The sequence below is a fragment of the Camelus ferus genome, chromosome 25, assembly GCF_009834535.1.
Source record: "Camelus ferus isolate YT-003-E chromosome 25, BCGSAC_Cfer_1.0, whole genome shotgun sequence".
Lineage (NCBI taxonomy): Eukaryota > Metazoa > Chordata > Mammalia > Artiodactyla > Camelidae > Camelus > Camelus ferus.
In genome coordinates, this window is record NC_045720.1 from 34,846,156 (window position 1) to 34,873,791 (window position 27,636).

Below are 27,636 nucleotides of genomic sequence, written 5' to 3' on the forward strand. Positions count from 1 at the left end.
TTAAATTGTATTAGCATATTTCTAAGGAATTACATTATTATTTGATGATTACTTCATGCTGCTTTGCAAAGATTCATGAATTTTACATTCATAAATGTAGTATTTAGCTTTGAGCAAATAGTGGTAGTGAAATTAATGGAAAATTTGTCATTCTTTCTCAGTTCTTCTGATTAATAGGAGTAATGGTCATTGTTAGTGTGCACAGAACTGAAAATAAAGGGAGCCTTTATGTTAAGTTTGGAGAGCCTTTCCAGAATAAGAAGTTGAGTGTTAGCAAGAGCATCTGGCAAAATTCCAACCTGTGCTTTCAGTTAGAAATAGTTCTCTTTGCTCTGAATACTGAACTATTAAGTGCTGTGGCTTACTGAATTCTTTGTTAGACAATAGTGAATTTCAGTGGTTTCCAAGTGCTTTTGGGCATGAAGTTTGGAAAACTCTTTGTAATTCTTTGCATGAAATCTTATATCAATAAGGCATTATGAGATTTTAATTTTTTAATTTAAAATTTTTATTGTGGTTTTAAAAAACTTCGTACCTTTGCTTAGCATTATTGTTACTGAATTTGAAGATTTTTTTTTTGCCACAAATGATGGCAAACAGTTCTATTCTTCTGAGTAATTAAAGCAAGATAACGTAGTTACTGAAAAAGTGAAACTGGAATATATTTATAATTATACTTTTACCTTTTTCTTAAGATTCCCTTGTTATGCTACGACCAGATAATAATCACCAATGGATGTTCAACAGGAACTGTTTTCCTATTGTGGATGTAGTGGTAGATCCTCACCTTGTGTATCACCTTCGACCACATCAGAAAGAAGGAATCATATTCCTCTATGAATGTGTGATGGGAATGAGGTAGGAAAGTAAATAATTTGTTTGGTCTAATCCGAGTTCTGATTTAACCTGTAACATAATGATTTTCTAGTAAGAGCCTGGCATATTACAGTCTTTGTGAGCACATCATGAATGTTAGTTGGTAGGAATGGCAAATGGTACTTTATGTGTGCGTTTATTCCAAAAGTGGATCTTGATGGATGCTGTGTGCCAGACATCTTGCTAGGACCTGGGCATCCTCCTTATGAGGATTTTGGAAAAAGATTTTCTTCTTATCTCAACTCTACTTAAAAAAAAAAAAAAGAGTCCCTTCCCTTTTAAAATTGAGTTTTCTTTAAGAATTGTAGTTGAAGTACAATTGAAGTAGAAGACACACAGATTCATATGAGCCAGACAAAGAGGGTGAAACGAATCAAAGGTCTCTGCTAGCTCTTAGTGCATTTCCTTCCAGGCCTTTTTTTGTTTTGTTTTTCATGCATAGGTCCTTGGTTTTTATATGTCATTTACTAGGAAGTTGGGTATGTAAATTCCCCCAAATCTAAAAGTCCCTTGAATGCTGACAGGTTAAGGGAATATTATCTCCTGAAAACTTTATAGATTTGTTCTCTCTTGAATCTGCTCTTCTTTTTTGAAGATCATACCATTTTTGATTTCTTCTCTCTTACCTTCTCTATCTAACCAAACCTGAGCTTTTAATTATTTTGACCTCCTAAATAGCATTTGGTTCCTAATCTTTCCTGGCACCTCATGGTAGCAGCTCTCATCACTGATGTGATAAAATTATTCCTTGTCTGGACTTTTGCAGTGGCTCCTAACTGGTGTATCTGCTTCTGATGCTCCTCAAATCCATTCTGCTTATCACCACCAGTTTGATTTTTCTGAAAACAGTTCTGAACATGACACTTCCTTGCTTAAAATCATTACAGCTCTCAGAACTTGGAGCCATTGTGATATGGGTGGTGTGTGGGATCATTTTAGGTGTACATGGACAAACCTTATTTTTAACCTTTAATAGTAGCATATTTAGTTAATGAATAATTAGAGAAAAATTAGCACATTAAACTTTGGTTTCACAGCTAAATTATGCTTAGAAATGATTTTCTTTTCCAATAAATCTAAGTAAAATGAGTTAATTTAAAGAAAAATAATAAATACGTAACAACAAATATAGTATCACATATATGGCAAAAAATTGTGATGGTAGTCATGAAAGACTAATGTTTGGGAGATGCTGACCTACAAGATACAGTCTGAGGTTTCAAGGGTAAGTACCCTCACCTTCTGTCTTCTGCCTGTCTCTCCAGCTTCCTACCCTTATATTTCCTTGCTAGGAATTCAGTTCAAGCTTTAACTCTATTGATCTATCCAATTAATGTAGTGAGTTCCTATTTACCTTTAAAAATATGCTCAAGGTTCATCTTTCGCTGAGGACTTCCTGCTCTCTTCCCTCCACCATGTAAGGACGGGTCACTGTTTTCTCTCTGCCACTCACTATGTCTCCATTAGCTGGAATCTTGCAGTGGCAAATTGTTGATCTAAAATAATAATGGTGGCTCTAACTGATGTTTGTAATTTTTTCTCTACCCATTGAGATGGAAAACATGTGTAAAATTGTTTTTGGTTATTATTCCCACTAATAAGAAATAGGATGGATTAAGAAACTACACTTATATTTTTGATAATATCCTGATTAGTTCCTTTGGACTTTATAACTTAAAATGTATATCTCATACATATCAAAGAGCTGTAAAAACTATGAAGTGGTATAAATATGACTTACTAATAATTATATTTACTATAATAATTACTAATAATTATATTCCTTATAATATTTAATTTTAAATTACATTAACCAAGTAGGTTTGTAAGATAAGATTTTTACTAAATTACATGTATTAGACCAAACAGTTAGTGTTTGGTTTTTGTTAAAGTGAAAGGAGTTATTTAGGTTGAGGACTTCATTTACTGTTAGAGAATCATAAATACAGATTGATAGATCTTTCTAGTTGATCTTACAATATATTTAAACTGTCTCAATATCTAATACTGAAACTGATAAAAATTGCCCAACTGTTAGTGCTGAGAAGCATGGTTATAGTTAAATTTCTCAAAATAGATATAAAATTGGGGTTCATTTCTAGTCTCTAAATACATATACGTGATAATAACAGATGATTTAGGTTTAACTCTGTAATCTCAATTTGTTTTAGTAATTTAGTTGATAATAAATATATTATGAATATAATTATCAAAGATGCAAGAGAGAAGTATGTTAGAAATCAGTTGAATGAAGAGCTAGAAAACGTATTTAGTGGGGGCTAGAATTCATCCTAATTATAAAATATTAGCTTCTGGTTCTTGACTAATAGGTGACAATGTTAGGAGAGTAAAATATTTTCCTCCTGTGATTAAAGGAGGTATAATTGTTTCTAACAGGGTGAATGGCAGATGTGGAGCTATTCTTGCTGATGAAATGGGTTTAGGGAAAACACTGCAATGTATTTCGCTCATCTGGACGCTACAGTGTCAGGGACCCTATGGTGGCAAGCCAGTAATAAAGAAGACACTTATTGTCACACCTGGAAGCTTGGTGAATAACTGGAGGAAAGAATTTCAAAAATGGCTAGGAAGAGAAAGGATCAAGGTATTTACTGTTGATCAGGTAAGAGAATTTTGAAAGTTTGGCCTTGGTCATTTTTTTAAATCTCTAGCCTTCCAAATCAGTACTACGGTTTTCACTCTCTGTGCAGCAGTTTTTCAAGTGTATGTAACACTTTGCAGGTAAATGGAATCGCCCTATAATTTGGTTGAGTTAACATATTTTAATACTTCGTTAATGTCAGGAATATGCTGCTTAAATTTGATTCCACACAGTTTCTGCCAGTGATTTTTTAAATATTATCTTTTTTTTAGGACCACAAAGTAGATGAATTCGCCAAATCTCCATTTTATTCTGTTCTTATCATCAGTTATGAAATGTTACTTCGATCCCTGGATCAAATTAAGAGTATAAAATTTGATCTTCTAATTTGTGATGAGGGGCATCGTTTGAAGAACAGCGCCATTAAGACAACTACAGCCCTCATTAGCCTCTCTTGTGAGAAAAGAATAATTCTAACTGGTCAGTAGTTACTTTTGGGAAGATGTTATTTTTGCCTTGTGAATAGGCAGAACTTGTAGTGTGATGTTTGGCATCCAAAGAATTGATGGTGATGGGTGGAACTATACTAATAAAGCTGTGTTAGTTGAGTCTTGGTAGGATTCTGAATGATCAAATCCCTCTGCAATGTTCTGCAACCCAGATTTTGGATTTTTTGAGGAGTAAACACAATGGTATTGTGGTGAAGAACGTAGGAGGTGGGGCTGGGCTGCCTGTGCTTCCAAGTCTGACATTTACAGCTGTGCACCTTTGTGTGAGTTCTACTTCTCTGTACCTTAGTTTCCTTATATGTGAAATGGGGATCTTAGGGTTCTTGTGGGGCCAGCTGAGTTAATCCACGTGAAGTTCTTAGAAGACTACCTGACACATGGTAAGTGTTTAACATAAATATCCATTATTTCTCTATGTTTGTGCTGTATGCATACAGATTATTGCTGGCCAAAGCTTCTGGCCCAGACTGTCTGGAAAGGTGGGACTGACTGTGTGTAAATACATGAATCCTTTTCTGCCTACTCCTTTTTACCTTAAGGCCGAGACTAGAATTAGGCCTGTATAGCTCAGTGTAGCTTTTCTCCCACACCTTGCTTTGGGGTGAGAAATTAAAATTACTTTTAGGTAATAATAATAGAAAAATAGTAGATTCTCCTCTGTTTGAAAATCAGATGATGTCCTTTAGCAGAAATGGACAGTTTTACTAATATTCTCAATTATAAGCAAATATCAATTCAACTAGCCTTACAAATTAAATTTAATATTTTTAGTAGAAAATGATTGTGGGTCGTCATTCAGAAGGACCCTCCTGATGGTGACTAGTGTTTGTTTCCTTTGAGGGGTTAGCGTTGCCTCCTTTATTCTTTAGCTCGTTTCTGCTTTCCTGTCCTTGTCGCTGCTGCATCTGAACTGTGAATTTAGGTGAAAACTGGCACTAATCACCTCTTACATTTAGACATACTTATAGTTGGTTTTTATCTCCTTAGAATTGCCTGAATAAAGTCTCCCCTTTTGTAGTGGTAGGACATCTCACTCCCAAGATGGTTTGTGTCTTATTATGGAAGTAACATTTGTTTTTGAGTACATGCGGTGCTGTGTGCTTAATAGGTGCTCAAAGACTAAGAATTAAGTGAAAGTAATTTGGTTTTGCTTTCTGCTGTAACAAAATACCACGGGCTGGGTGGTAAACTTCTTCGACAGCACAGATGTGTTTTGTCACAGTTCTGGAGGCTGGAAGTCCAGCATCAAGGTGTCAGCAAGTTTGGTGTCTCCTGAGGCCTCTCTCCTTGACTTGCAGATGACCACCTGCTCGCTGCGTCCCCTCTGTGTGTGCATCCCTGTGTCTTTCTGTCTTCTTGAAAGGATAGTCATCATATTGGATTAGGGCCCCGGCCTTACGAACATCTTTAATCTTAGTTACCTCCTTAAATGCCCTGTCTGTAAATAGTTACATTGGGAATTAGGGCTTCAACAGATGAATTTTGAGGGGACACAGTTCAGTCCACAGCATCTTGTTATAAGATGTTAGATATTCTTTCATCATATTATAAAAAAGAAAAATCTGAGTGAGATTCAAAGCAAAATTCTCATTAAATATCTACCACACACACAGATGCATACGTGGGTACATACACATATAGCTATATTATAACATGCTTAGAAACTAGAGAATGGAAATCACCCTCCAATCTCAATTTCTTAATTAACTTAGCATTTTGTCATGTTTTGTTACTCACACACACACACACTCACAGAAGAAACATGCATGTGTCTTTATTCTTTATATATACACACACAAAATACATCTTTATTCAAACATGCACGTATGCACATCAAAATACACTCAATGTAAACATTTTCCTATGACATTGCATAATTTTGAAATGTGATGAGTATCTATCAGCATGTAATTTCTTTGTATAGACTCCTAGAAGTGAAATTACAGGACTAGAGGAAAGGTGATGCATGAGTATGTGTGAAGAGCTCTTGGAGCTTTTCATGGAGGTAGTAGACGAGGATACAGGTGTAGTTATTGGCAGTGTTCCATACTTGGGTTGGGTGGTAGACTGATGTCTCCTTAAAAAGTAAACAGTAAAACAAAGAAAAAGCTTTTATTGCTGGGATGGAGGTAGGGAAAGAGAGTTCTCTCAATTTCCCTTAGAAGTTCCACTTCCATCGCCCTGAAAGTAGTTTTAGTGAACATACCAACTTTACTTGACAGTCTTCAGTATTTCCTTTTTTCTTGTCACAGGACATTGCTGCTCGACTTTTATTAATATTAAATTATTTAGCTTCTTCTACAGGTTCTACTTAGTCTAGAATTAGAAAAGAATACTAGAAGCAGTGAACTGGGGACTAGACAACTTCCTGACATTTGTGACAACTTCTCAGACTGATGCTATGCTAGTGTATTATATTGGCTCTCTTGTAGCCACATGCCCCTTCTCTTCTTTTCTTTTCCTTCTTTTTTTCTTTTTCCTTCTTATTTTCTGCCCTAAATCCTTTTTCTTTTCCCCTTCTTTTTTTACAGTTCTTTTATTTTATAATCGTATTATTTAATTATTTTATTTTGGTGGGGGATGTGATTAGATTTATTTTTAAAGGAGGTACTGGGGATTGAACCCAGGACCTCATGCATGCTAAGCATGCACTCTACCACTTGGGCTATACCCTCCCCCCTAGTTTTCCGTTTCTTACGTTTTGCTTTTCTTTTTCCCAGTTTTGCTTTTGCCTCTTTCCCTTGTGTATCAGTTAGGGTGATTCCAAGTGCAAGTTACAGATACCTGGACCAGATATGCTTATTCTCACAACTGCGAGTCTGGAGCTAGGGCAGGTTCCAGGGGTGGTGGTACGGCAGCTGAACAGTGTTGTCAGGGATTCCGGTTCTTTTTGTTCTCCACTGTGCCATGTTTGGGGTTGACTTCATCCTCATGCTCCTCGCAGGTGACCACAGCAGTTCCAGATATCACACCTAGCAGTGGTGGTATTTAAAGGAGAACCAGGACTGGCTCTGCCTTTTGCTCCATCTTTAAGAGTGAGGAAGCTTTCCCAGGCTTCTCTCTGACTTCCTCTCATATCTCACTGGGAAGGATGGGTCACACACTCTTGGTGGAAGCTGTTGGTGCCCTCCCTAGCTCGCCTCTTCTGGGCTCTCGCCCTATCCCTAAGCTGCTGGGACTATGATTAAGCAATCCTGCCTTTTCTGGAGAATTATCATTGGTTGAGTGAGAGCTTCCTCTCTCCCTTGCGGCTTGGTCAATGAGTGACTCACATAGAGGGGTTAAAAATGCTAGCTCCTTTGCCTCAGGGTAATTTCAGGACCAACTCTATCATGCAGTTTTTGCTCTTAAGGCTCCTATAATTTAGCTCAAGCTAAATTGTTAGTTTCTTCTCCTGCATTTTCTGATTCCATTATTCCCTTTCTCCTGAGAGTACTCTCTCCATAAATCATGTGTAGCCCAATTCTTATCTCAGGTTCTGCTTCTGGGACCCCAAGTAAAGACAGGCCCTTTCTTCCATCAGTCATTGGCAAAGGGGATAGGATTACCAATTAGCTGGGGTTAATCATTTGGGGTTGGATGAGTGGAAGCCAACCACAATGATCCTTGTACCTTTTTCCCCTTTTTCCTTCTTGCTTTTCCCATTTTCCCTATTTTTATTAATCATTGTCATGGAAATTCTTTTAAGGGCTAAACAAAATGCATACCAATATAAATATATTTTCTTTAACTTTGTGATGTGTCTAAACAATTTGGAATTAACTAGATGTTTTAAAAAAAATTAGTAAGCATTGGTCCAACCTTGGGTTCACCCATTTAGTTTTGAAGGAAGTGATCATGAAACTCCCTAACATTGTCAAATCCATGTTGTCTGTTACTGAAATAAGTGCATTTTTATTTACTTCTTATTTGTATCTTTGGACAACTTTTTGTGGTCTGTTATTTAAAACTCATCTGAAATTATGCTGTTCTACTATGCTGATTTATATGTTCATTTTATGTTATTACAGTTGTTGAAACATGCTAGTGTTTCTTTGAAAATTAGTTAGCCAGAAGTTATTGAGTATGTGATATGTGCAGGGTATGTTAATCCGTTACAGTCCACGTCAACCTTTAGGATTAGTGAAGATCCCAGTGTTACCCGATAACTTTGTCAGGTAATGATCTTAGGTGCCATTCACTGTGTCTACTAAATGTCAGGCACTTCACATCCACTTCCTCTACTTTTCATTGTAATACCACTGGGAAATTATTATCTTCCCTTCCCACTTTATTAAGTGAATAAAAATCCCGAGTTTAATTTAAAAGAGCTTAAGCAACTTGTCCAGAGCCACACGGTTATAATGACAACAGTTCACAGTTATGGAACATTTATTGTGCTCCAAGCACTGTTCTTAGTGTCTGAGTTTACTCCTTTGATTCTCACAACCCCAGGAGCTGCTATTTTTACCCCTATTTTACAGCTGATAAAATTGTAAGTAAGAAACTTGCCCAGGGTTATTCATAGAGTACGTGATGCAGGTGGGATTTGAACCCAAGCAGTTAGACTCCAGAGCTGTACTAAATAAGATTTTAGTTGACAGTTAAAACCAGAGTTAAAATTTTATATAATTATTAATTTAAAAAAACTCGATTAAAAAAAAAACTTGATTTAGCTGCTCTTTCTTAGTTTGAGACTTTGCTTGTGTTTGATTCTCTTAGGGTAGAGAGTACAAATTTCTGTAAAGACCTGATATTGTAAAGCACGAATTTGACCTTCTTATCACTTTTATCTCTTTAGGTACTCCAGTTCAGAATGATCTCCAAGAATTTTTTGCATTAATTGATTTTGTAAATCCAGGAATATTAGGCTCTTTGTCATCTTATAGAAAAATATATGAAGAACCCATCATTATATCAAGACAGCCTTCTGCTTCTGAGGTATGATTTATTTTAATAAGTAGGTTAAAAAAGAGCAGTATGTCTGGGAAAATTATCCATAACTTGGGTATTATTTTAATTTAGGAAAAATTAAATTAGTAGATTGAATTCTTTATTTTTCCCATAATCTTTCAATTCCTCTTCCACTTGTTACTTTAGAAAATGACATTATCACTTTAAAAAAAATGTATAAATAGGCACTTCACAAAGAATTATAAATGATAGTAAACATATAAAAATGTTCATCCTTATCCTGGTATTGAAAAAGTCAGCCAAATAACCATGAAGTAACTTTTGTGGTTTTCTACTGATGTTTTAGCTGGTTGGATTTACACAGTAATAGCAAGTTCCATAACTGTCCTCTTCTGGTGGAATATAAATTGGTATGATGGAGGATAGTTTGGCAATATATATCAAAAGTCTTAAAATAGGATATATGTTGTGGCCTGGCAATACCACTTTTAGAAATTTATTATAAAGAAATAATTATAGATGTGCTTAGAGATTTAGCTGTAAGGGTAAAAAATTAGAAACAAACTAAAGAAAACAAACTAATTAGAAATAAAATATTTGTAAAGACAGGCAAATGGTTAAATTAGATTCTGCGTGTTGTATGGGTACTGCATTCATTAAACCTAAAGTACTATTAATTCTAAGATGCACCATTATTTGTTGTACCAGTAAGGAAAACATTCTGTCAATTATAATGTTAAGAAGTCATTGATTGTGAAAGCATCCTATTATAGAGAAGTTAGAGTGAAAAAAAAAGTGAATCCCAGAATTAATACAGTACCATGATTAGTTAACAAATGTTTATTGAGTATTTTCCATAATCCAGGAAATAATGGTTTATGCATAAATATTTGATATCATGGAAAATGTTTATGATACATTATTTAAAAATAAAGTCACATTCATTTATTTACGCAACACTTATATATTAGTTACTAAAAGTGGGCCAAATGCTAAGTGCCAAACACTGAGGAATATGATGGTAAGCCAAACTGGTTTCTTGTTCCCATGAAGCTTTCAGTTTGAGATCCTGTTCTGGTTACAAATAAAAATAAAAGTAGAACATCAAATATATTTGCATATTTATGTAACACAATTTTGAAGATATACAGAAAAAGTCTTGTGAGCATCGGTTTTTTCTGGTTGATGAAAGTTGGTTTTAATTTTCTTATTTTTGCATAACTATTTTCTGATCTTTCTTCGGTGGACCTATTTCTTTTGTAATAAAAATTGAAAATAATTTTAAAATATAAGGGAAATTTTCTATGATTTGTACAGAAACAATTGTGTACATATGGGATCTACTTTAAACTTCACTGTGAAGTTCTGTACACTCACGGATCTAGAGATTATCATACTAAGTGAAGCAGGTCAGACAGAGAAACACAAATATTATATGATATCATTTATATGTGGAATCTAAAAAAAAAAAATGCAAACCAGAAGTAGATTCACAGACACAGAGAACAAACTGGTGACTAAAGGGGAAAGAGGTTGGGGGAGGGATAAATTAGGAGTTTGGGATTAACATATACACATTACTATATATAAAATAGATAAACAACAAGGACCTACTGTACAGCACAGGGAACTATATTCACTATCCTGTAATAACCTATAATGGAAAAGAATCTGAAAAAGAAATATATATATGTATATGTATAGCTAAATCACTTTGCTGTACACCTAAAACTAATGCAACATTGTGAATCAACTATACTTCAATAAAAAAAGATTCTATATAGAGAACTTACTTATTTAAAAATTTTTTGTTGAGGGGAGGTGATTAGGTTTATTTATTTATTTATTTATTTATTTATTTAATGGAGGTACTGGGGATTGAACCCAGGACCTCATGCAGTCTAGGCGTGCACTTTACCACTGAGCAGTAGCCTCCCCCATATAGAGAATTTAAAAATATATTTCATTCATACTGTATTTTGACTTTAAAAATGTACTATTATTTAATGAACAACATGTAATGATTCTGAAAGAATCAGCAGTGCCTCATGCTAGTAATTTCTTGTAGGCTTAGTTTTAGGATCAATAACTTATCAAAATATTTTCTTCCAAGAATTTGCTGTATTAGTTCTTTGCTAATGATTTTAAGACTATGTACCATTACTGTCTTCACATAAAAGTTTGCTTTCGGAATAATCCAGTTTGTAGATTACTTATTTCTAGTGGCTCTCAATGAAATTATGCTGAACATTGAAAGAGATCATAGTTGCTTTTTCTATTCTAAACTTATATTTCATTTCTTTTGTTAAAAAAAATCCAAAGGGAAGCAATTAGTAGATGGTTAATTATTATAAAATGCTTAATGTTCATTTTAACTGTGTGTGATTTTTTTTGTCTAAAACACTTCTAAGTCTGCTGCTTTTCCAGGAGGAAAAGGAGCTGGGAGAGAGAAGGGCAGCTGAGCTTACCTGCCTCACTGGGCTCTTTATCCTTAGAAGAACCCAAGAAGTCATAAATAAGTATCTCCCACCGAAAATAGAGAATGTAGTCTTTTGCCGACCAGGAGCACTGCAGATCGAACTCTATCGAAAGCTGCTGAATTCTCAGGCTGTCAGATTCTGTCTTCAAGGATTGTTGGAAAATAGTTCTCATCTAATATGTATTGGAGCCCTTAAGAAACTGTGCAATCACCCCTGCCTTTTGTTCAGCTCCGTGAAGGTAAGTAGCGTGTGAGGCTGTGTCAGGATTTTGAGCTGAGGATTCTGTATCATATGAATCTAAGAGGGCACTTGTGAGTTTTCCACAAGCTGTGCCGCCTCTCCAGTGAGCTTCTGCCCCAGCGCTCCCCCAGCCCTGCTTGTTCCTCAGAGCGTGTTCACAGCCACTGAGCTGAACCAGCGATGAAATGGGTCTGAGGCTCTGCCTTCTGGAGTGTGTGCCCCGTGCCTTTAGTGCCCCATCTACTGCTTGGTCCTGGTTTCCCTTCCTGTTTTATATTAACATAGCCAGTCAGTTTCATTTGTTTCATGCTAGTAAATAGAAAGTTTATCATTAAAAATTACTTTTTCGTATTATAAAAGTAATACATGGTTGTTGTATGAAACTTAAAAAATTCAGAAAATCACAAAGAAGCCAGTAGAGACCATGTACTAGTTAGAATGTAAGTTGGTACAACTGGGAGATAGTTTGGCCACGTTGTATCAAAAACCTTAAAATTTTATGTATCGTGTGGCCTGGCAATACCACTTTGAGGAATTTGTTATAAAGAGATCTCCAGCCAGAGAAAACCACATTTTGGTATTAATAATCCTGGCTAGCACTTATTAGGCAGTTACACTGTACCAAAATGCTAAGTACTTTCCTAGTAGTATTTTGTTTATTCTTCACACATTTCTATAGCATAAGTGCTGTCATTACCAACCTCATTTTGTGGCGGGGAAACAGGAGCTCAGAGATAAGCATGTAATCTTTTTCTACAGAAACTTAACTTCAATGATGCTATGCTTATTATTTAAAAGTCGACTGTTCTTTTTCACTAAATAAGTCATGGACATTTCCTCAAATTAGATGCTTTTTACAAATATGATTTTTAATGGCTACATAGTTGAGCTGCCCATTTGGATATTTAATGAACATCAGGCAGTGTGGAGCACGGTGAGAGTTTTCTGTTTTGGAGTTGGAACTAGGTATCAGTCCCCACTCTACTACTTACTAGTTCTTTAACTAAGGGCAAGTTTAACCATGGTCAAGTTACGTCTACGAGCCTTAGCCAGTCTTAACTGCAAGGCAGAGATGGTAACAACTTCCTGATAATGTTATTGTGGCAATTTGATGAAATAATACGGAAAGAGCCTAGCAGAATGCCTGGCTGTGGAAGTTGTACATTAACTATCAATACCCTGTTATCCCCAACTCACTTTTAATTTTTATTGTTTCATTTTTCCTTTAAACAGTAAAATTATAATTTGCAAGCAAAGCAAAAGAAAACTTGTGGGTGCCATTAATTATTTATTAATTAATAATTATTAATTAATTAATTACTTAGGGAATATGGTGTCTTACCAGAATTCTCCAAGTTTATTCCTACAATGGATTACATTTGCATTGTTTATCATAGGAGAAGTCAGCTTTCTGTAACTTTGCAGTAGACAGGATTATAACAGTTTATTAAGCAACTTTTAAAGAAGCAGATTCTATACACAGTGATAAAAATTAAACCCTTTGGGCATAATGCCCAGCAGAAATAGAAGACAAAATATTTCCTTAAAAGGAAGACCCTTTGATGGCCCAGAATATACCACTTAACTAATAATAGGCATAGGATACTACAAACTTCAAATAGGGTACACAGTTTACAGTCAGAGATTCAGTAAAGCCTTCCCTCTAACATCATAGCAAACAAGGATTGATACAAAGTGGCTGAAATGAGCCTCCACATATAAAAGTAAGTAAACTTCAAGCAGTGGCTTATAAATGTGCTCCTATTGAAAGCAGATTGTTTCCCAGGTTCAGTCAAGGTGATGTATTTCTCTTCAAGAAATATAGGTGGGATATAATAAAAAAAGTTTACAACTCACAACTGAAGGGTTGCATAAAGTCAGAGAAGAGACTACCCTGTCTAGTTGACGTGAGAAGACTAACTGATAAATCTCTGCGATGCACCTCCATGTGTCAGGCCTTCGCAGTATAAAGGCATTATCTATTAGTTGATTCTTAATTAGGGCTACATATTATAGTCTTCATCAAGACTATTTTTCCAGGCCTTGACACATTCGAGCTGATTCAGAATCTGAGAGTAGGACTCAAGCCGTGAAGATTCTGAAAAAGTTCTCCCAAATGATTCTGATTAACGTGTTCCTGGCTGAGAACTTGTGCATTAAGATCACTCATCTCCTCTGTATTTTGATTTAATATCCATCAGACAACTTTCTGCTGATGATATGGCTTCCCCATTGACCTTTCATGAGACAGAATGCATAACCAATTGATATAAATAGGTAGGTCTCATTCATAGGTCAATAAATTTATATTCTGACTTACTCAGTTTCTTAATTTGGTTAGTATGACTCATATCCCTAGAGTTTAAGCATATGCAAGTTTCTGAATATGAAAAGCTGTGGATTAGACTCTGGGTCTGTGGTCGTTGGATAACTTTGCCAAGGTGTATGCATTTTCAGAAACCTAGCCCAAAGCAGCTAGCAACCATCTCTCCTCTCATATATTCCAGTGATACAAATATCTTAGGGTTCCAACTATTTTTAATCAAGTAACTTTACCAAAACATTGCCCTATTTTGGGAATAAGCTAAATTAAAATTAGTACTTTGCACCCAGCTTTTTACACTACATGACTCACTGCCCTTAAGATATTTCTATTATTATTAAAGAAGGACTACAACACACATGAAATTATACTGGGGAATTATAAAAACACACACTGGGGAATTATAAAAAAAAAAAGTATATAGTTAATTGCACAACTAAATAAATTCAAAGTTGAAATGTATTGTGTAACCATAAAGGTTAAGACTCAATGCCCCAAAAAGGGTGGCTATGAGTAATCAGATGGAATTTGCATTCGGTCCTCGAATATTTATAGGATTAGGATAATGGGGCAAAAAAATGATGACACATTCCAGGCAGCGGGGAGTAGGCTGAACAAAGTTTTCAAGGACAGTGATAAATCTGGTAAATGTGGGCGAGAATGAGAACTGCCAATCCCAGAAATTTAACCTAAAAAAGCGATGCAGTCATTAATAAATGTGATCTCCAGTTATGTGTTCACATGTCAGCCAGTCAGTTTTGGAGGGGAAATTTCAGAGGGTGGTGATAATCTTTTTGGAATAAAATTGTTCTAAAAACTATTGGTAAAATAAACTGTTTTAAGTAGGAATACATTTCTGAGTTAACTTCTTGGTAGAGTTGTTTCTTCTTGCAGAAGAAATTGATAAGACTGAGTCAACAGTTGTGCTTTGATTTTGATTATCTAGGAGGTACTGTGTGAGCCCACAAATCAGGAGATAAAAGTAACGGCAGGGAAGGAAGAGAGATGAGGTAGCAATGATGAGAAGTCTCAGGGTTTTGGAGAGGATAGATTTCCTGGCACTGTTTGCCCTCTCTTTTCCTCTCCTTTATTTCTCTGCTCTCCGCCTCCTCCCCCCTCAACTACACACAGGCAGTGATACTGCACTTGTGGGGTTCAGGGAGCAGTAATCAAAAGTGACCAAATTGTGACCTATAAAGATTTAGATAACAATTAGATTGGGCTTTTCAGGTAGCTATTAATAATCTTCAGGTTTTTTCCCATAATTTTAGCATTTTTTCCCTCCCAGATAAAAAAAAGATAAATATGAACCAGCATTAATAATCATCCTTTTGAATAGGAAAAAGAGCATAGCTCAACTTGGGATGAGAATGAAGAAAGGCATCTATATGAAGGTTTGATCAGTGTGTTCCCTGCTGATTACAACCCTCTCACGGTTACTGAGGAAGAGTCAGGAAAACTGCAGGTGCTGTCAAAGCTCTTGGCTGCTGTCCACGAACTTCGTCCTGCTGAAAAGTAAGAGGTCAATTTAACAAATGGCTTGTAAGTGTTGGTGGAATTTTGGCTTAGGCTGTGTCCTTACTGCTTCCCCTCCCTGCCTCTTTTTGAAAAGAAGAAAGCATTAAAAATAAGTTGTTTTCTTCTTTGGGCACATGGTCAGCTCCCAGTCTTTTGTAAACTTAACATTAACAATGTGCAAGTTTTTACTTAAGAAAAACTAAATGTAAAGTAAATACATATATTAAAAAAAAAAACCTAGTGATGTCTTGATACATAATACCTAACTAGTTTCTTTATCTCTTTCAGAATCCTTTCTTCTTTTCCTGTCCCTTAAATGCTGGTACTTCTGAGGGTTTTCTGTTTAGCCTCCTTCTCACTCTGATCACCCTTCCTGGCTTATCTCTACTCTCCATAGTTTCAACTATCATCCATGTGGTAGTAATTATAAATCTGTATCTCTAGTCCAAGCCTCTCTTTTTCTTTTTGTTTAAAGGGCATCTGAATCTGTCTGGATGCCCTGTTGGACCTCAGTCCTCACGTGTCCCAAACCAGCTTCATCGTTTTGCTATTGCAGGTTTCATCCTTTTTCATCTTTCCTTGGCTTGGTGAATGGTACCATAGTGAAGCCAAAAGTCCTCGTCATTCTAACTCACTTTTCTCCTTTACTTTCCTGATGTCATTAGTCACTACATTCTATTGATTTCATTTCTTAATCTCAGGAATCCTTTCTGATACCAAGATTTTTGTTTTGGTTCTGTAATTACTGATTGGATTATAATGGTCTCTTATAAACTACTTCCCTCTTACTTTCAACCACACTGCATATCAATGTTGCCCTAAATTATATTTCCTAAATACAAACGTGAACATGTATTTTCTTAAAAATCATTCAAAGATTTCCAGTTGCCTTCCCGAAATTTCTAAACTCTGTAGCACATTAGAAATCTCTAAACTGTGTAACTCTTGACTTCGTGACCTGGCTGGTACCTCCTTTTCCAGCCTCATCCCTCTTGACTCCTTCATACCTACCATGTGGTCCAGTCATACCAGACTATTTGCAGAACCTACAATTTGTTCTGCTTCTCGCCCTCTCCTCTCGCATGGTACAGGTTCCTGTGCCTGGCGGACCTCCACTTCTCATTCATCTGGCCAATTTTCTCTTCCTTAAGACTCAGCTCAGATACTTTCTCCTCTTGGAAGCCCCTGGCCTCATCTTAAGTTAGATGCCCTTCTTCTGTCCTCCTTTAGCATCCGGTACCTCCCTCTGACGGAGCTTTTCTCACAGTATGTGGGACTCACTGCCTCTCCTCTATGTCAGCACCTCTAGTGCAGGGGCTGCGTCTTAATTATCTTTGTAGGAGGTATTCAGACTGTGTTTGAATTAAGTAAAAAATACATACAAAGGATTGCAAAGTAATTATATTTAATTGTCAAGAAATCTTAATCTCTTTGGAGCATTTATAGTACCATTTGACTTATGTGAATGTTTAGATTTATTTTTCATAACAATGAAGTGACTAAAACAAGGAAACTTTCTATGAACTATTTAGTACAGACCAAAATCAGCACAGGTAAAAGGAGCACGAAGCAGAGTCCAGGGGAGACCAGAAACACGCTTCCAGCTGTCCTCTCCCACTGGAGTTATATGGACAACACTTAATTTTCCTAGAACTGGTGAGTGATAGCACATGTGGAAAATTGTCAACCAGAGCAGTTTACTTGAGCCTTGGTGTCCAGAGTTTTTGCTGGAGGTCGGTCATGTAGGCATGGAGTACCCCCGTGACTGATAGTTGCTCAGTCTCCAACCCCTGCAGAGGTCAGACTGGCCCAGGGTCCCCACCTGAATCACACTGTTAGCACAAACTGTTGGGTGTGACCCAAAGCCCCAGGTGAACTAAAATGCTCTTATTAGGCAAGATATTCCAAGGACTTAGAGTTTATGATCATTCTCTTTTTAATTTTTTGAAGGCCCTCCATACTGTAGCAATTTTTCTTCATTCCTTATGCTTTGAATTATATTCTTGATGTGCCTTAATATGGGTCATTTTTTCATTTATTGATACAGGAACTTTTTAGTAGATCCTTTTAATCTGAAGACTCTATGTCTGGGAAATATTCTCTTTCTCAAAATGGTTTCTTTCTTTTGTTTTCTTTTGAATTTCTGTCAGTCATACATTGAACCTTACGGATTGATTCTCTAATTCTTTTATCTCTTCTCTCCTATTGGTTATCACTTTTCCTTTTTAATCTGTTTCCCAGGAGACTCTTTTCTTATTTTCTTCCAACTCTCCTGTTAAATGTTTACTTGGCCTATCATTTTAAATTTCCAAGATAATTTTTTAGTATCTTGATCTTTCGTGTTGCCTCCTGTTTTTTTGAGTGCTATTTCTTATTCGGGGCTATTTATTGTTTCCGTAAAGTTGTCTTCTGTTTCCTCCATTGCTCTGTTTTATTCATGTTTCTTTGCTACTGTTAATTTGTTTTGGTTTCTATTTTTTGCATTGGGGACTTGCTTTAAATAGCTGGTGACCTTTGGTGTCCATTTATATTTAAGAACAAGACGGTAGAATGTGTGCATGGGCAGGGCTTGTGGCCTGGTGGCCCACAGTGGGTAATAAGGTAGCGAACTGGCTTTTTAATTTGGGGTTTCCTTATCTGTGGACCTTTTCTCTGCGGTCATTCAAGTAAATCATTCCAGAGATGAATCTTCCAATGTCTTTCTTGGAGTGAAATGTGAGAGGGAAACCTGGTTGCTGGTGTTCTGGGAGAGCTGGCAGGCAAAGGAGGCTGGGATCTTACCGTCGGGTATGCAGACTTTCCTTCTGGTTTGTAACTATATCCCTGCCTTCTAGATTTCCCTGGTCTAAGTTTCTTTGGTTTACTTTGTCCAGAGAATACACATGCTAGTTGAGAAAGAAAAGTCACTTGGTTACATGGGAGCAGGGCCTGGATTCTGCTTACCAGGACTCGTGTAATACAGCTCCAGCCTAAACCCCTTCCTTCCGAGGGGCCTGTATGAGATTCTATGGTGTGAATGAACAGGTACTTGTTTCTTACTGGAATCTCCCTCTTTGGGCACTTAGGTTTCACTTTCTCTGTGCTCCTAAGAAGGTTACCATTCTACTATTCTCTGTTTTTAATATATAAATGTCTCCTTGTCTCTTATTCTCCTACTGTTCTTAAGGTGACCTCAGAGAGAGAAAGAAAGGAGGAGTCTTTACTATCTTAATACTGGAAGTGTCTTAGATATTGCCTTTAAAATTGAATTTGAAGGAGAATCTGTGTTTTAATTGTACAAGATCATTGTTGGATATTTGATAAATATCAGTGATAATGTTATTGTGGTATTTTCTTTCAGTTAAAAAAATCTAATATTGCTGTTAAATTGTATGTAAAGATTGTTTCTTTTTAATTGACAGGGTGGTGTTGGTATCCAACTACACAAAAACCTTGGATATTTTACAAGAAGTATGCAAGCGTCATAGATATGCTTGTACAAGACTTGATGGACAAACGCCAATCTCTCAAAGGCAGCAAATTGTTGATGGCTTTAATAGTAAATACTCTTCTGATTTTATTTTTTTGTTAAGTTCAAAAGCTGGTGGTGTGGGACTTAACCTTATTGGAGGGTCTCACTTAATTCTCTATGACATTGATTGGAATCCAGCCACTGATATCCAGGTAGGACTGTTTTATGCATTAAATAAACATTACAGAATGTCTGTTGGGGATACAATGGCTGCTGGGGATGTGAAGATGATGGTGTGTAATGACTGCTCATATTGAGCCCTTATTTTGTATCAGGCACTCTGCTAAGTGCTTTCCGTCTGTTGAGTCTTCACAACAATCCTAAGTGTGGAAACTATAAGCCCTGTTTTACAGATTAATATATGGAATCTTGTTCTAGGTCTCATAGCTTGTAAGAGGCAGAGCCAGGATTCAAACCCAGTCATCTAATAAGCTCAAATTCACTGTGTAGTTGGGCCTTTAGAATGCTCATGACCATCAGGGGGAGAAAATAGAGTGTGACAAATGTTGTATGATCAATCTTTGTATAGGGTATAGTGAAGGTACAAAATTGGCTTATTTAGGAAAATATTTCAGAAGAAGCTTTTGGTTTCCTTTAGAATGTAGTCCATCCTCATGTGCTTTGAGATTTCTACCTAGAGATTTGCACCTCATATGGTACCTGTGTTAGGCGACCTGGAGACAACTCTCAGGTTCAGTGATTCACTAGGACTCACAGAATGGAAAAAACCAGCTGTATTCATAGCTAGGGTTTATTACAGTGAAAAGATACAGACATTTACAGCACAGGTAAAAGGTGCATAGAGCAGAGTCCAGGAGAGACCAGGAGCAAGCTTCCAGCTGTCCTCTCCCACTGGAGTTGTATGGACAGCATTTCATTTTCCTAGAACTGACGAGTGATAACACCTATGGAATATTGTCAACCAGGGAAGTTCACTGGAGCCTTGGTGTCCAGAGTTTTTGCTGGAGGTCGGTCATGTTGGCATGGAGCACCCCCGTGACTGATAGGTGCTCAGTCTCCAACCCCTGCAGAGGTCAGACTGGCCCAGGGTCCCCACCTAAATCACACTGTTAGCATGAACTGTTGGGTGTGACCCAAAGCCCCAGGTGAACTAAGATGCTCTTCTCTGGCAGGATATTCTAGGGGCTTAGAGTTTGTCTTCTAGGAGCTGGTTGAAGGCCAGACTTTTCTTTGGAATGTGTGGGGTTTGGACATCAGCCTTTTCCTGTATAGTACCATTGGTAAGTCCTGAAGCCACAGGGATCTCCCTAGAGCCTGAGCTGATTAGAGGTATCCTAGGGATCCTTCGGAGTGAATCATTAACTGCTTGGACTGAGAATAACCCCCCATGCCCTCACTATGCCTAGTTCTCTGCGTTCTTGCTGTCCAAACTCACTGTCCCATTTTCTGATGCAGACAGACCCCTCTCAGTGTTGTGTAGCACCTGCAGCTACCCTGTGGTACCACAGTGAGTGCTCATCCGTTCCTTTCTTTATCCCAGGAAGGAAATACGAAGCAGAAAATGCTTAGCTATGCCTGGGCTTTGTTGTTTTAAGCTATAAGTGAAATCTAGAATTCCCAGTCTTAAATGTATTAATGTAAGTTGCTTATGTGGAAAGGGTTCTTAGTTTCTGCTGTCCTCTCAGAATTCTCATTTATATTCTATAGGCAATGTCTAGAGTGTGGAGAGATGGTCAGAAACATCCTGTACATATTTACAGACTCCTAACCACAGGTAATGACCCTTTAGTGTGACAAAAAAAGGTATTCCCTTTAAATAATTAAAAAAAATTTTTTTTGTTAATCTGTGCTTCAGTATTAGGAATACCGTTATGCTGTTAACCAGTATGCTAATAAACATATTTTACCCTACGAAAATAACAGATGTAGTTCCCTGTGACTATACTTCAATTAAAAAAAAAAAGTAAAAAAAAAACCCAGATGTAAAGATCTAAAGGAAATGTAATGATTGCTTTCTCTCCAGGTACAATAGAAGAAAAGATCTATCAAAGACAGATCAGCAAGCAAGGTCTTTCTGGGGCAGTTGTAGACCTAACCAAGACATCTGAACATATTCAGTTTTCAGTAGAGGAACTTAAAAATTTGTTTACATTACACGAAAATTCACATTGTGTTACTCATGACCTGCTTGACTGCGAATGCACAGGAGAAAATCGTACAGGTTAGTTGCATTCTTATTCTTTTATGATGGTAAAGTTAATTTGTCTGTCTTTAGGAGATGAAATGTTTTAATGTAGAATAACTAAAATGTTTACCATTTGCATATATTAACTTTCTTTTTCTCTCAGGACATAGGGCAGCTGCCACATGGGTATTTGAGAAAATTTTAATTAGAAACTTATTCTACCAATTCCGCTTATTTCCGAATCAGTTATGAAAAATTTGACTTACTTGGTAAAATCTTTCAAATTCTGGTAATAATGACTTCAGAATTAGAAAAATGTTTTTAATCCTTATTTCTATTTCACAAAAAACATACACTTGATAGAATAAGCCTACTGTTTTTTTAATTTTGTGTAGGACTTAATCCTAATGGGGTCGTACTTTCTGGGGCAGTTAGCTTGGGCCACCATATTTCTCAGTACTTCACGATCTGCTGGTGCTGCTTAAATGAAGCTGAAAGCGTCAACCCTCTAGAATTAACACCATTCAGATAGGAGCTGGCTCAGGAGAAGGAGTTGAGAGAGCAATGTCCAGTAGTTGGAAGTCACTTTATAAATTGTATGGAGATAGGTTTAAGAAGTGAAACTGTGCAAGACTGACACGGAAGAATTTATATTTATATGATCCACATTGATCTTCTGTATTGTATTTTTTCTGTTTTAATAATTTCTGCTTTTATTATCTCTTCTCTTTTTCCTTGTATTTGTCTATTTTTCTAGTTGTATCCTTAGCTTAATGATTTTTAGTCTTCTTTTCAAAAAATGGGTATTTAAGGCTGTACATTTTCCTCTAAGCTGAATCTCAATTTATGCAGTCTTTTTATTATTCAGTTCTAAGTCTTTTTTATTTTCCATTATGATTTCTTCTTTGGCTTATGAGGTATTTAAAAGTATGTTTTAAAAGGTATTTTAGTTTTTGTTATTGTTTTGTTATTTAGTTTTGTTATTTAATTCTGGCTGCTGCACTATAGTCACAAATATGGTCCCCGTGATAATTGATTTCTTTAGTAGCTCTGGAGATTTGGTGAGTGGCCTGGTATGTGGTCACTTTGTAAATGTTTTTCTTGTGCCTGAAAACTATGTATAGTCTCTTAATTACTTCATTTAGAGTTCTGCTGTATTAGTCACATTTTCTGTTACCAAATTAATTTTTTCTTATTTTACAGATTTAAAAATTTACGGAATTAACTGATAAATTGGTAATATCATAGCTCAGCTACTTAAAAATACAAAATATATATGGTGAAATTTCTGCCCATAATACCCTGATCTGCCTGGTTTTTAGCCTTGCTATCCCATAAGAAACCATCAGGGTTAGTTTTTGTATATCCTTCTAGATATATTTTTATGCATGTGCAAGGTACCCTGAATATATATTCTTGCCCAGTTTTCTCCCCAATAAAGGGAGCATAACATGTATAGTTCTGTTCATTTCTCATTTAACAGCATGGCTTTACATACCACTACAGAGTTTCCTCATTTTTTCTTTCCCTCAGCTCTAATCCTCCATTGTGTGAAAGACCATAGTTTATTTATCTGACCCCACAGCTATATAATTAGGTTCTTTCCAGTCAGTATATACCTTTATTCATACATATTTTCCATATATTCAAATATCTCTATGAGGTAAATTTTCAGTGTTGCTGGGTCAGAGAACACGAGCATTTGTAGATATTTTGACAGGTACTGCTAAAATGCCCTCCACTGGGGGTTGTAGCATTTATACTACTTGTCCACAGCTTTGCCAGTTTAGGATTATCAAGTGTTTGGGTTTTTGCCAGTCTGATAATTTAAAAAATAGTCTATCGGCTTAGTTTTAATTTAATTTTCTTTTCAGTGGAGTTGAGTATAAATTTTCCTATGGTTAAGAGCTTTATTTCCTTTATGTGAACCGTCTGCTCAGATTATTTGGCCACTTTTCTGTTAATAACCTAAGTCGTTGTTAGACATTTCTGTTAATTGAAAGAAATATGTTAAAATCTTGTAGTATGACAGTGGGCTTGTCAGTTTCTCATTCTGTCAATTTTTGCTTTATATATTTTAAATCTTTGTGAAATCTTTTCATTGTTGTTTATTTTGTTACTTGCAGTGATTGCTTTATCTCTAACGTCTTTTGCTTTCATTTTGTCGTTAGTTGATCTATTACACTGACTTTCTTGTGGCTAGCATTTGTCTGGTACGTCTTTTTGCATTCTTACGCCTTAAATCTGTTCGTGCCCTTCAGCTTTAGGTAACTCTCTTGTAAACAGCAGGAGGCGGGGTTTTCTTTTTTATCCAATCTGATGTTCTCTTTTAACTATAGCCTTTAGTCTGTTTCCATTAATTATAATTATTTGTGTATTTTGATTCATTTCTGCTGTCTTTCTGTGTTCTTTTTCCTGTTTCCCCCACAAGGGGCTATTAGTAGTTAAGTCTCTCATTCTTAGACTTTTCAGTGTGTTTGTTTTGTCTCTCTCTTAGGTACTATCTTTGCTGGGTGTGCAGTTCTAGTTGAGAGGGTTGTTTTGTTTGTTTTGTTTTATTTTTTTGGCCCTTACTTTCAAGATACTATTCTTCTGTCTTCTAGATTCTCAAAGCAATCTTGTCATCTCTTTTCTTACAACCTCAGTTTTTGTATCTTCTGCTCTGTTTGGTTCTTCTCTAAATCTTCTAACTCCTTGTTAAACTCTCACTGTGTTCATTCTTTTCCCGAGTTTGTTTAGCACCTTTATGATTATTACCTTGAATCGTTTATTGGGTAGATTGCTTATCTCTGCTTCTCTTAGTTTTTCTTCTGGAGTTTTGTCTTGTTCCTTTGTTTGGAACATATTCCTTTGTCTTCTCATTTTGCCTAATGCTTTGTGTTTATTTCTATGTATTAAGTAGCTTGGGTTTTTCCCAGTCTTGGAGAAGTAACCTTATATAGGAGACATCCATTGGAGCCCATCAGAGCTGTATGCTCCAGGGGTGTTCCCTGTGTGGGCTGCATGGTCCCTTCTGTCGTGATGGGGCTGACTAATGCAGGTGCCCTGGACGGTGGGCTGGCCTGGCCTGGCTGACTGCCAGGCTCACCTCGTGTGCTGGTGCTGGCCTGCTGGTGGGTGGGGCTGGGTTTCTGCTTGTCTAGCTCTGGGCCCACGGTTCCCAGGACTGTGTTGGCCTGCTCGTGGGTGAATGAGCCCCTGGTTCTAATAGGCTAGAGGGAGGTCTCCACAAGGATGCTTGCTAGCACCAGTGTCCTGGTGGGAGGCCGAGCACCCAAAATGGAGGTTCCCCTGGGGAATCCAGTTACCTTCTGCTTCTCCAGGAGGCTTTCCAAGATCAGCAAGTGAGTCTGACCCAGGTTCTTTTCAGATTCCTGCCTTTGCCCTGGGACTTGGAGCGTGTGAGGTTTTACATGAGCCCTTTAAGTGTGGAGTCTCTGTTTCCTGTGGTCCCCCAGCTTTCCCATGGACAAGTCCCACTGGCCTTCAAAGCCAGACGGTCTGGCGGCTCATCTTCCCTATACAGGTGCCCCAGGCTACAGAGCTTGATGTGGGGCTCAGGCCCCGTGCTCTGTGGGGGGAGCCTCTGCATTTGTGATTACCCTCCCATCTGTGGGTCACCTACCCAGGGGTGTGGGTCTTAACTGCATCTCTGCCCCGCCTACCCATTTCACTGTTGTTCTTTCTTTTTATCTTTGGTTGTGGGGAATCTTTCCTGTTAGTCTCATGTCATTCTCGTAGATAGCTGTTCTATAAATATCTGTAATTTTGGCGTGCCTGTGGGAAATGGTGAGCTCAGGCTCTTCCTACTTTGGCACCGTGGCCACTCCCTCACCCTCAGCTCTTAATGAAACAGGTCAGCTTCTCCTGTTACACATGCTCATGGTCCCCTGTGTCTTAGCTTCATACCCTTAGCTCTGTTTGTAATACAGCTCCACATTTCCTTATCTTCAATTTTGAAATCTAAGAAGCTTGAAAGACCAAAACTTTTTTTCCCCCTTCATAAATCTGCAACAGTCTTATTCAGTGCCAAAAACCTTAGTTGGATTTATGTGAATTTATCAATAGTCTTTTATCTATTTCATACAACTATTCATATGACTTGCACTATTCATATGACTTGCTGCAGAATATTAATGAGTTTGATTATGGAGTGTTATCCCACGTTGTTCCAATTATTTTCTGAATTTGGGAACATATCTGGCCCCAAAGGCTTTAAATAAGGGACTGTGGACCTGTAATAACACCCCTTTGGATGGTTATTTGTTGAATATATATTTCTTCCACTAGACTATAAGGTCCTTGAAGTCAGAGACCATTTTTCCTTTTGTTCACCATTTTGGTTCCCATTGCTCAAATCAGCACACAGTAAACACTTTATAAATATTCATAGAAGTAATGAATTAGTCGAATTTGTTTATTTTAACATGAACCATGGTGATCGAATGTAATAAATCACATAAACTCATTATATAATAAAAAATAGGATATTGAGTGACCTAAGTAAATTTTCTCATTATTTTACTTATTTCAGGTGATTCATTGGAAAAATTCCCTATCTCTAGAAATTGTCAGCTTGGTCCACAACAACAGAAGTCTAACTCCCTGAAACCTCTCTCCATGTCACAGCTGAAGCAATGGAAACATTTTTCTGGAGATCAGTTAAATCTTACAGATCCTTTTCTCACAAGAATAAGAGAAAATGTGTCATTCTTTTTTCAGAATATAACCAATCAAACTACTTCTATATAATGAAATACTACTTTATGACATTACCTTTTACCCTTCTTTAAAAAATCTAGTAAGTAAGTAGAATTTTGGGTAACAAATATATTTAATTATAACAAATATATTTTAATTACAATGTATTTTTGTTGCAAAATGTATCATACTTTTGATACAATAGTCAAAACTTTGAGTTGTTTAATTTTTGGTATATATTCTTAAATATTGAAACATTAAAAATATACTTCTATCATCCTATAGTTGTTTATTAATAATTCCATAATTGATACACTTTTATTAAGTACTTTCTAAGGAATTTTCTTAGGAAATATTAAAAAGTGGTAAGCCCAGTCTCTGTCTTTGGGAAATCTAATCTGATTAGGAATACTAGACATGGATGTGTGAGATGATTGAAAATTTTGATAAGTTTAAATTATAGCTCAAGGGAGAAAGAGAATCAGAGACTAGGATTACAAATCTGAAGATACTGGATGTAACAGTCACTGCAGGGCAGTTTGGGTGAGAATGGCCTGCAGGTTGTGGAGGGGAGGGAGGGATACTGGGCACTTCTAAGCCCGAGTTTCTAATCTGGGACCTCAGACTCCTGGGGCCTGACATGCAGCCTGTAAAGCCGTGCATGTCCACCAAGCATCGCTTGTACACTAGGTAATGGTTCACCTACCATTCTGTCCAGGGTTTCTGTAGTAATCTGGACATTAAAAACAGAGTTTTAATGTGCAGAGCAAGCTTTAGAAGAATGAGGTCTGCAGAGAGAAAGGAGTTACTCATCCAGTCTCCAATGGGGCTTCTGTGATGAGCTTTTGCTTCCTTTTAGGAAAATTTCTTTTAGACTGAATATAGTCTTGAGGCGTCAAGTAAAGAGTCAGTTACATATCATCAAACCTGAGTTCTTTAGCTATGTAGTGCCAAATGTAGCATACAAATGTAGTGTGCGTTTGTACATCTGGGGTTCATGAACTGGCAGTTTGGGGACCAGATTTGTCAATGAAGAAGCAGTAAACTAATAAAAAGCAAAAATGGTGTTGCTTGGCCCTATGTATACAGAAAACTTTTTAAAAAAAATTTTTTTAACTTTTTTTTTATTGAGTTATAGTCATTTTACAATGTTGTGTCAAATTCCAGTGTAGAGCAGTTTTTCAGTTATATATGAACATACATACATTCATTGTCACATTCTCTTTTGCTGTGAGCCACCACAAGATCCTGTATGTATTTCCCTGTGCTACACAGTACAATCTTATTTATCTATTCTACATTTTGAAATCCTAGTTCCTTCCCTCCCCCCACCCCCTTGGCAACTACAAGTTTGTATTCTGTGTCTATGAGTCTGTGTTTTGTATGTATGTATGTATGTATTTTTTAGATTCCACGTATGAGCGATCTCATATGGTATTTTTCTTTCTCTTTCTGGCTTACTTCACTTAGAATGACATTCTCCAGGGCCATCCATGTTGCTGCAAATGATGTTATATTTTCGGCTTTTATGGCTGAATAGTATTCCATTGTATAAATATACCACATCTTCTTTATCCAGTCATCTGTTGATGGACATTTAGGCTGTTTCCATGTCTTGGCTATTGTAATAGTGCTGCTATGAACATTGGGGTGCAGGTGTCATCCTAAAGTAGGGTTCCTTCTGGATATATGCCCAGGAGCGGGATTCCTGGGTCATATGGTAAGTCTATTCCTAGTCTTTTGAGGAATCTCTATACTGTTTTCCACAGTGGCTGCACCAAACTGCATTCCCACCAGCAGTGTAGGAGGGTTCCCTTTCCTCCACAGCCTCTCCAGC

General features: G+C 36.9%; 1 protein-coding gene across 3 annotated transcripts in view; it reads left to right on the forward strand.

Annotated features, from left to right (window-relative positions):
* The window catches only part of RAD54B (RAD54 homolog B), a 69,994-nt gene extending 43,146 nt beyond the window's left edge, over nt 1–26,848 (forward strand). For all 3 annotated transcript variants that reach the window (XM_006191985.2, XM_032468043.1, XM_032468042.1), the window contains 10 exons: nt 696–858; nt 3,274–3,499; nt 3,751–3,958; nt 8,768–8,907; nt 11,308–11,598; nt 15,263–15,438; nt 18,843–19,104; nt 20,621–20,687; nt 20,937–21,134; nt 25,633–26,848. In XM_006191985.2, coding sequence (XP_006192047.2) covers nt 696–858; nt 3,274–3,499; nt 3,751–3,958; nt 8,768–8,907; nt 11,308–11,598; nt 15,263–15,438; nt 18,843–19,104; nt 20,621–20,687; nt 20,937–21,134; nt 25,633–25,850 — 1,949 coding nt within the window. In that variant the 3' untranslated portion in view covers nt 25,851–26,848. The remainder of the gene's footprint in view (nt 1–695; nt 859–3,273; nt 3,500–3,750; nt 3,959–8,767; nt 8,908–11,307; nt 11,599–15,262; nt 15,439–18,842; nt 19,105–20,620; nt 20,688–20,936; nt 21,135–25,632) is intronic.
* The last annotated feature ends 788 nt before the right edge of the window (nt 26,849–27,636 follow it).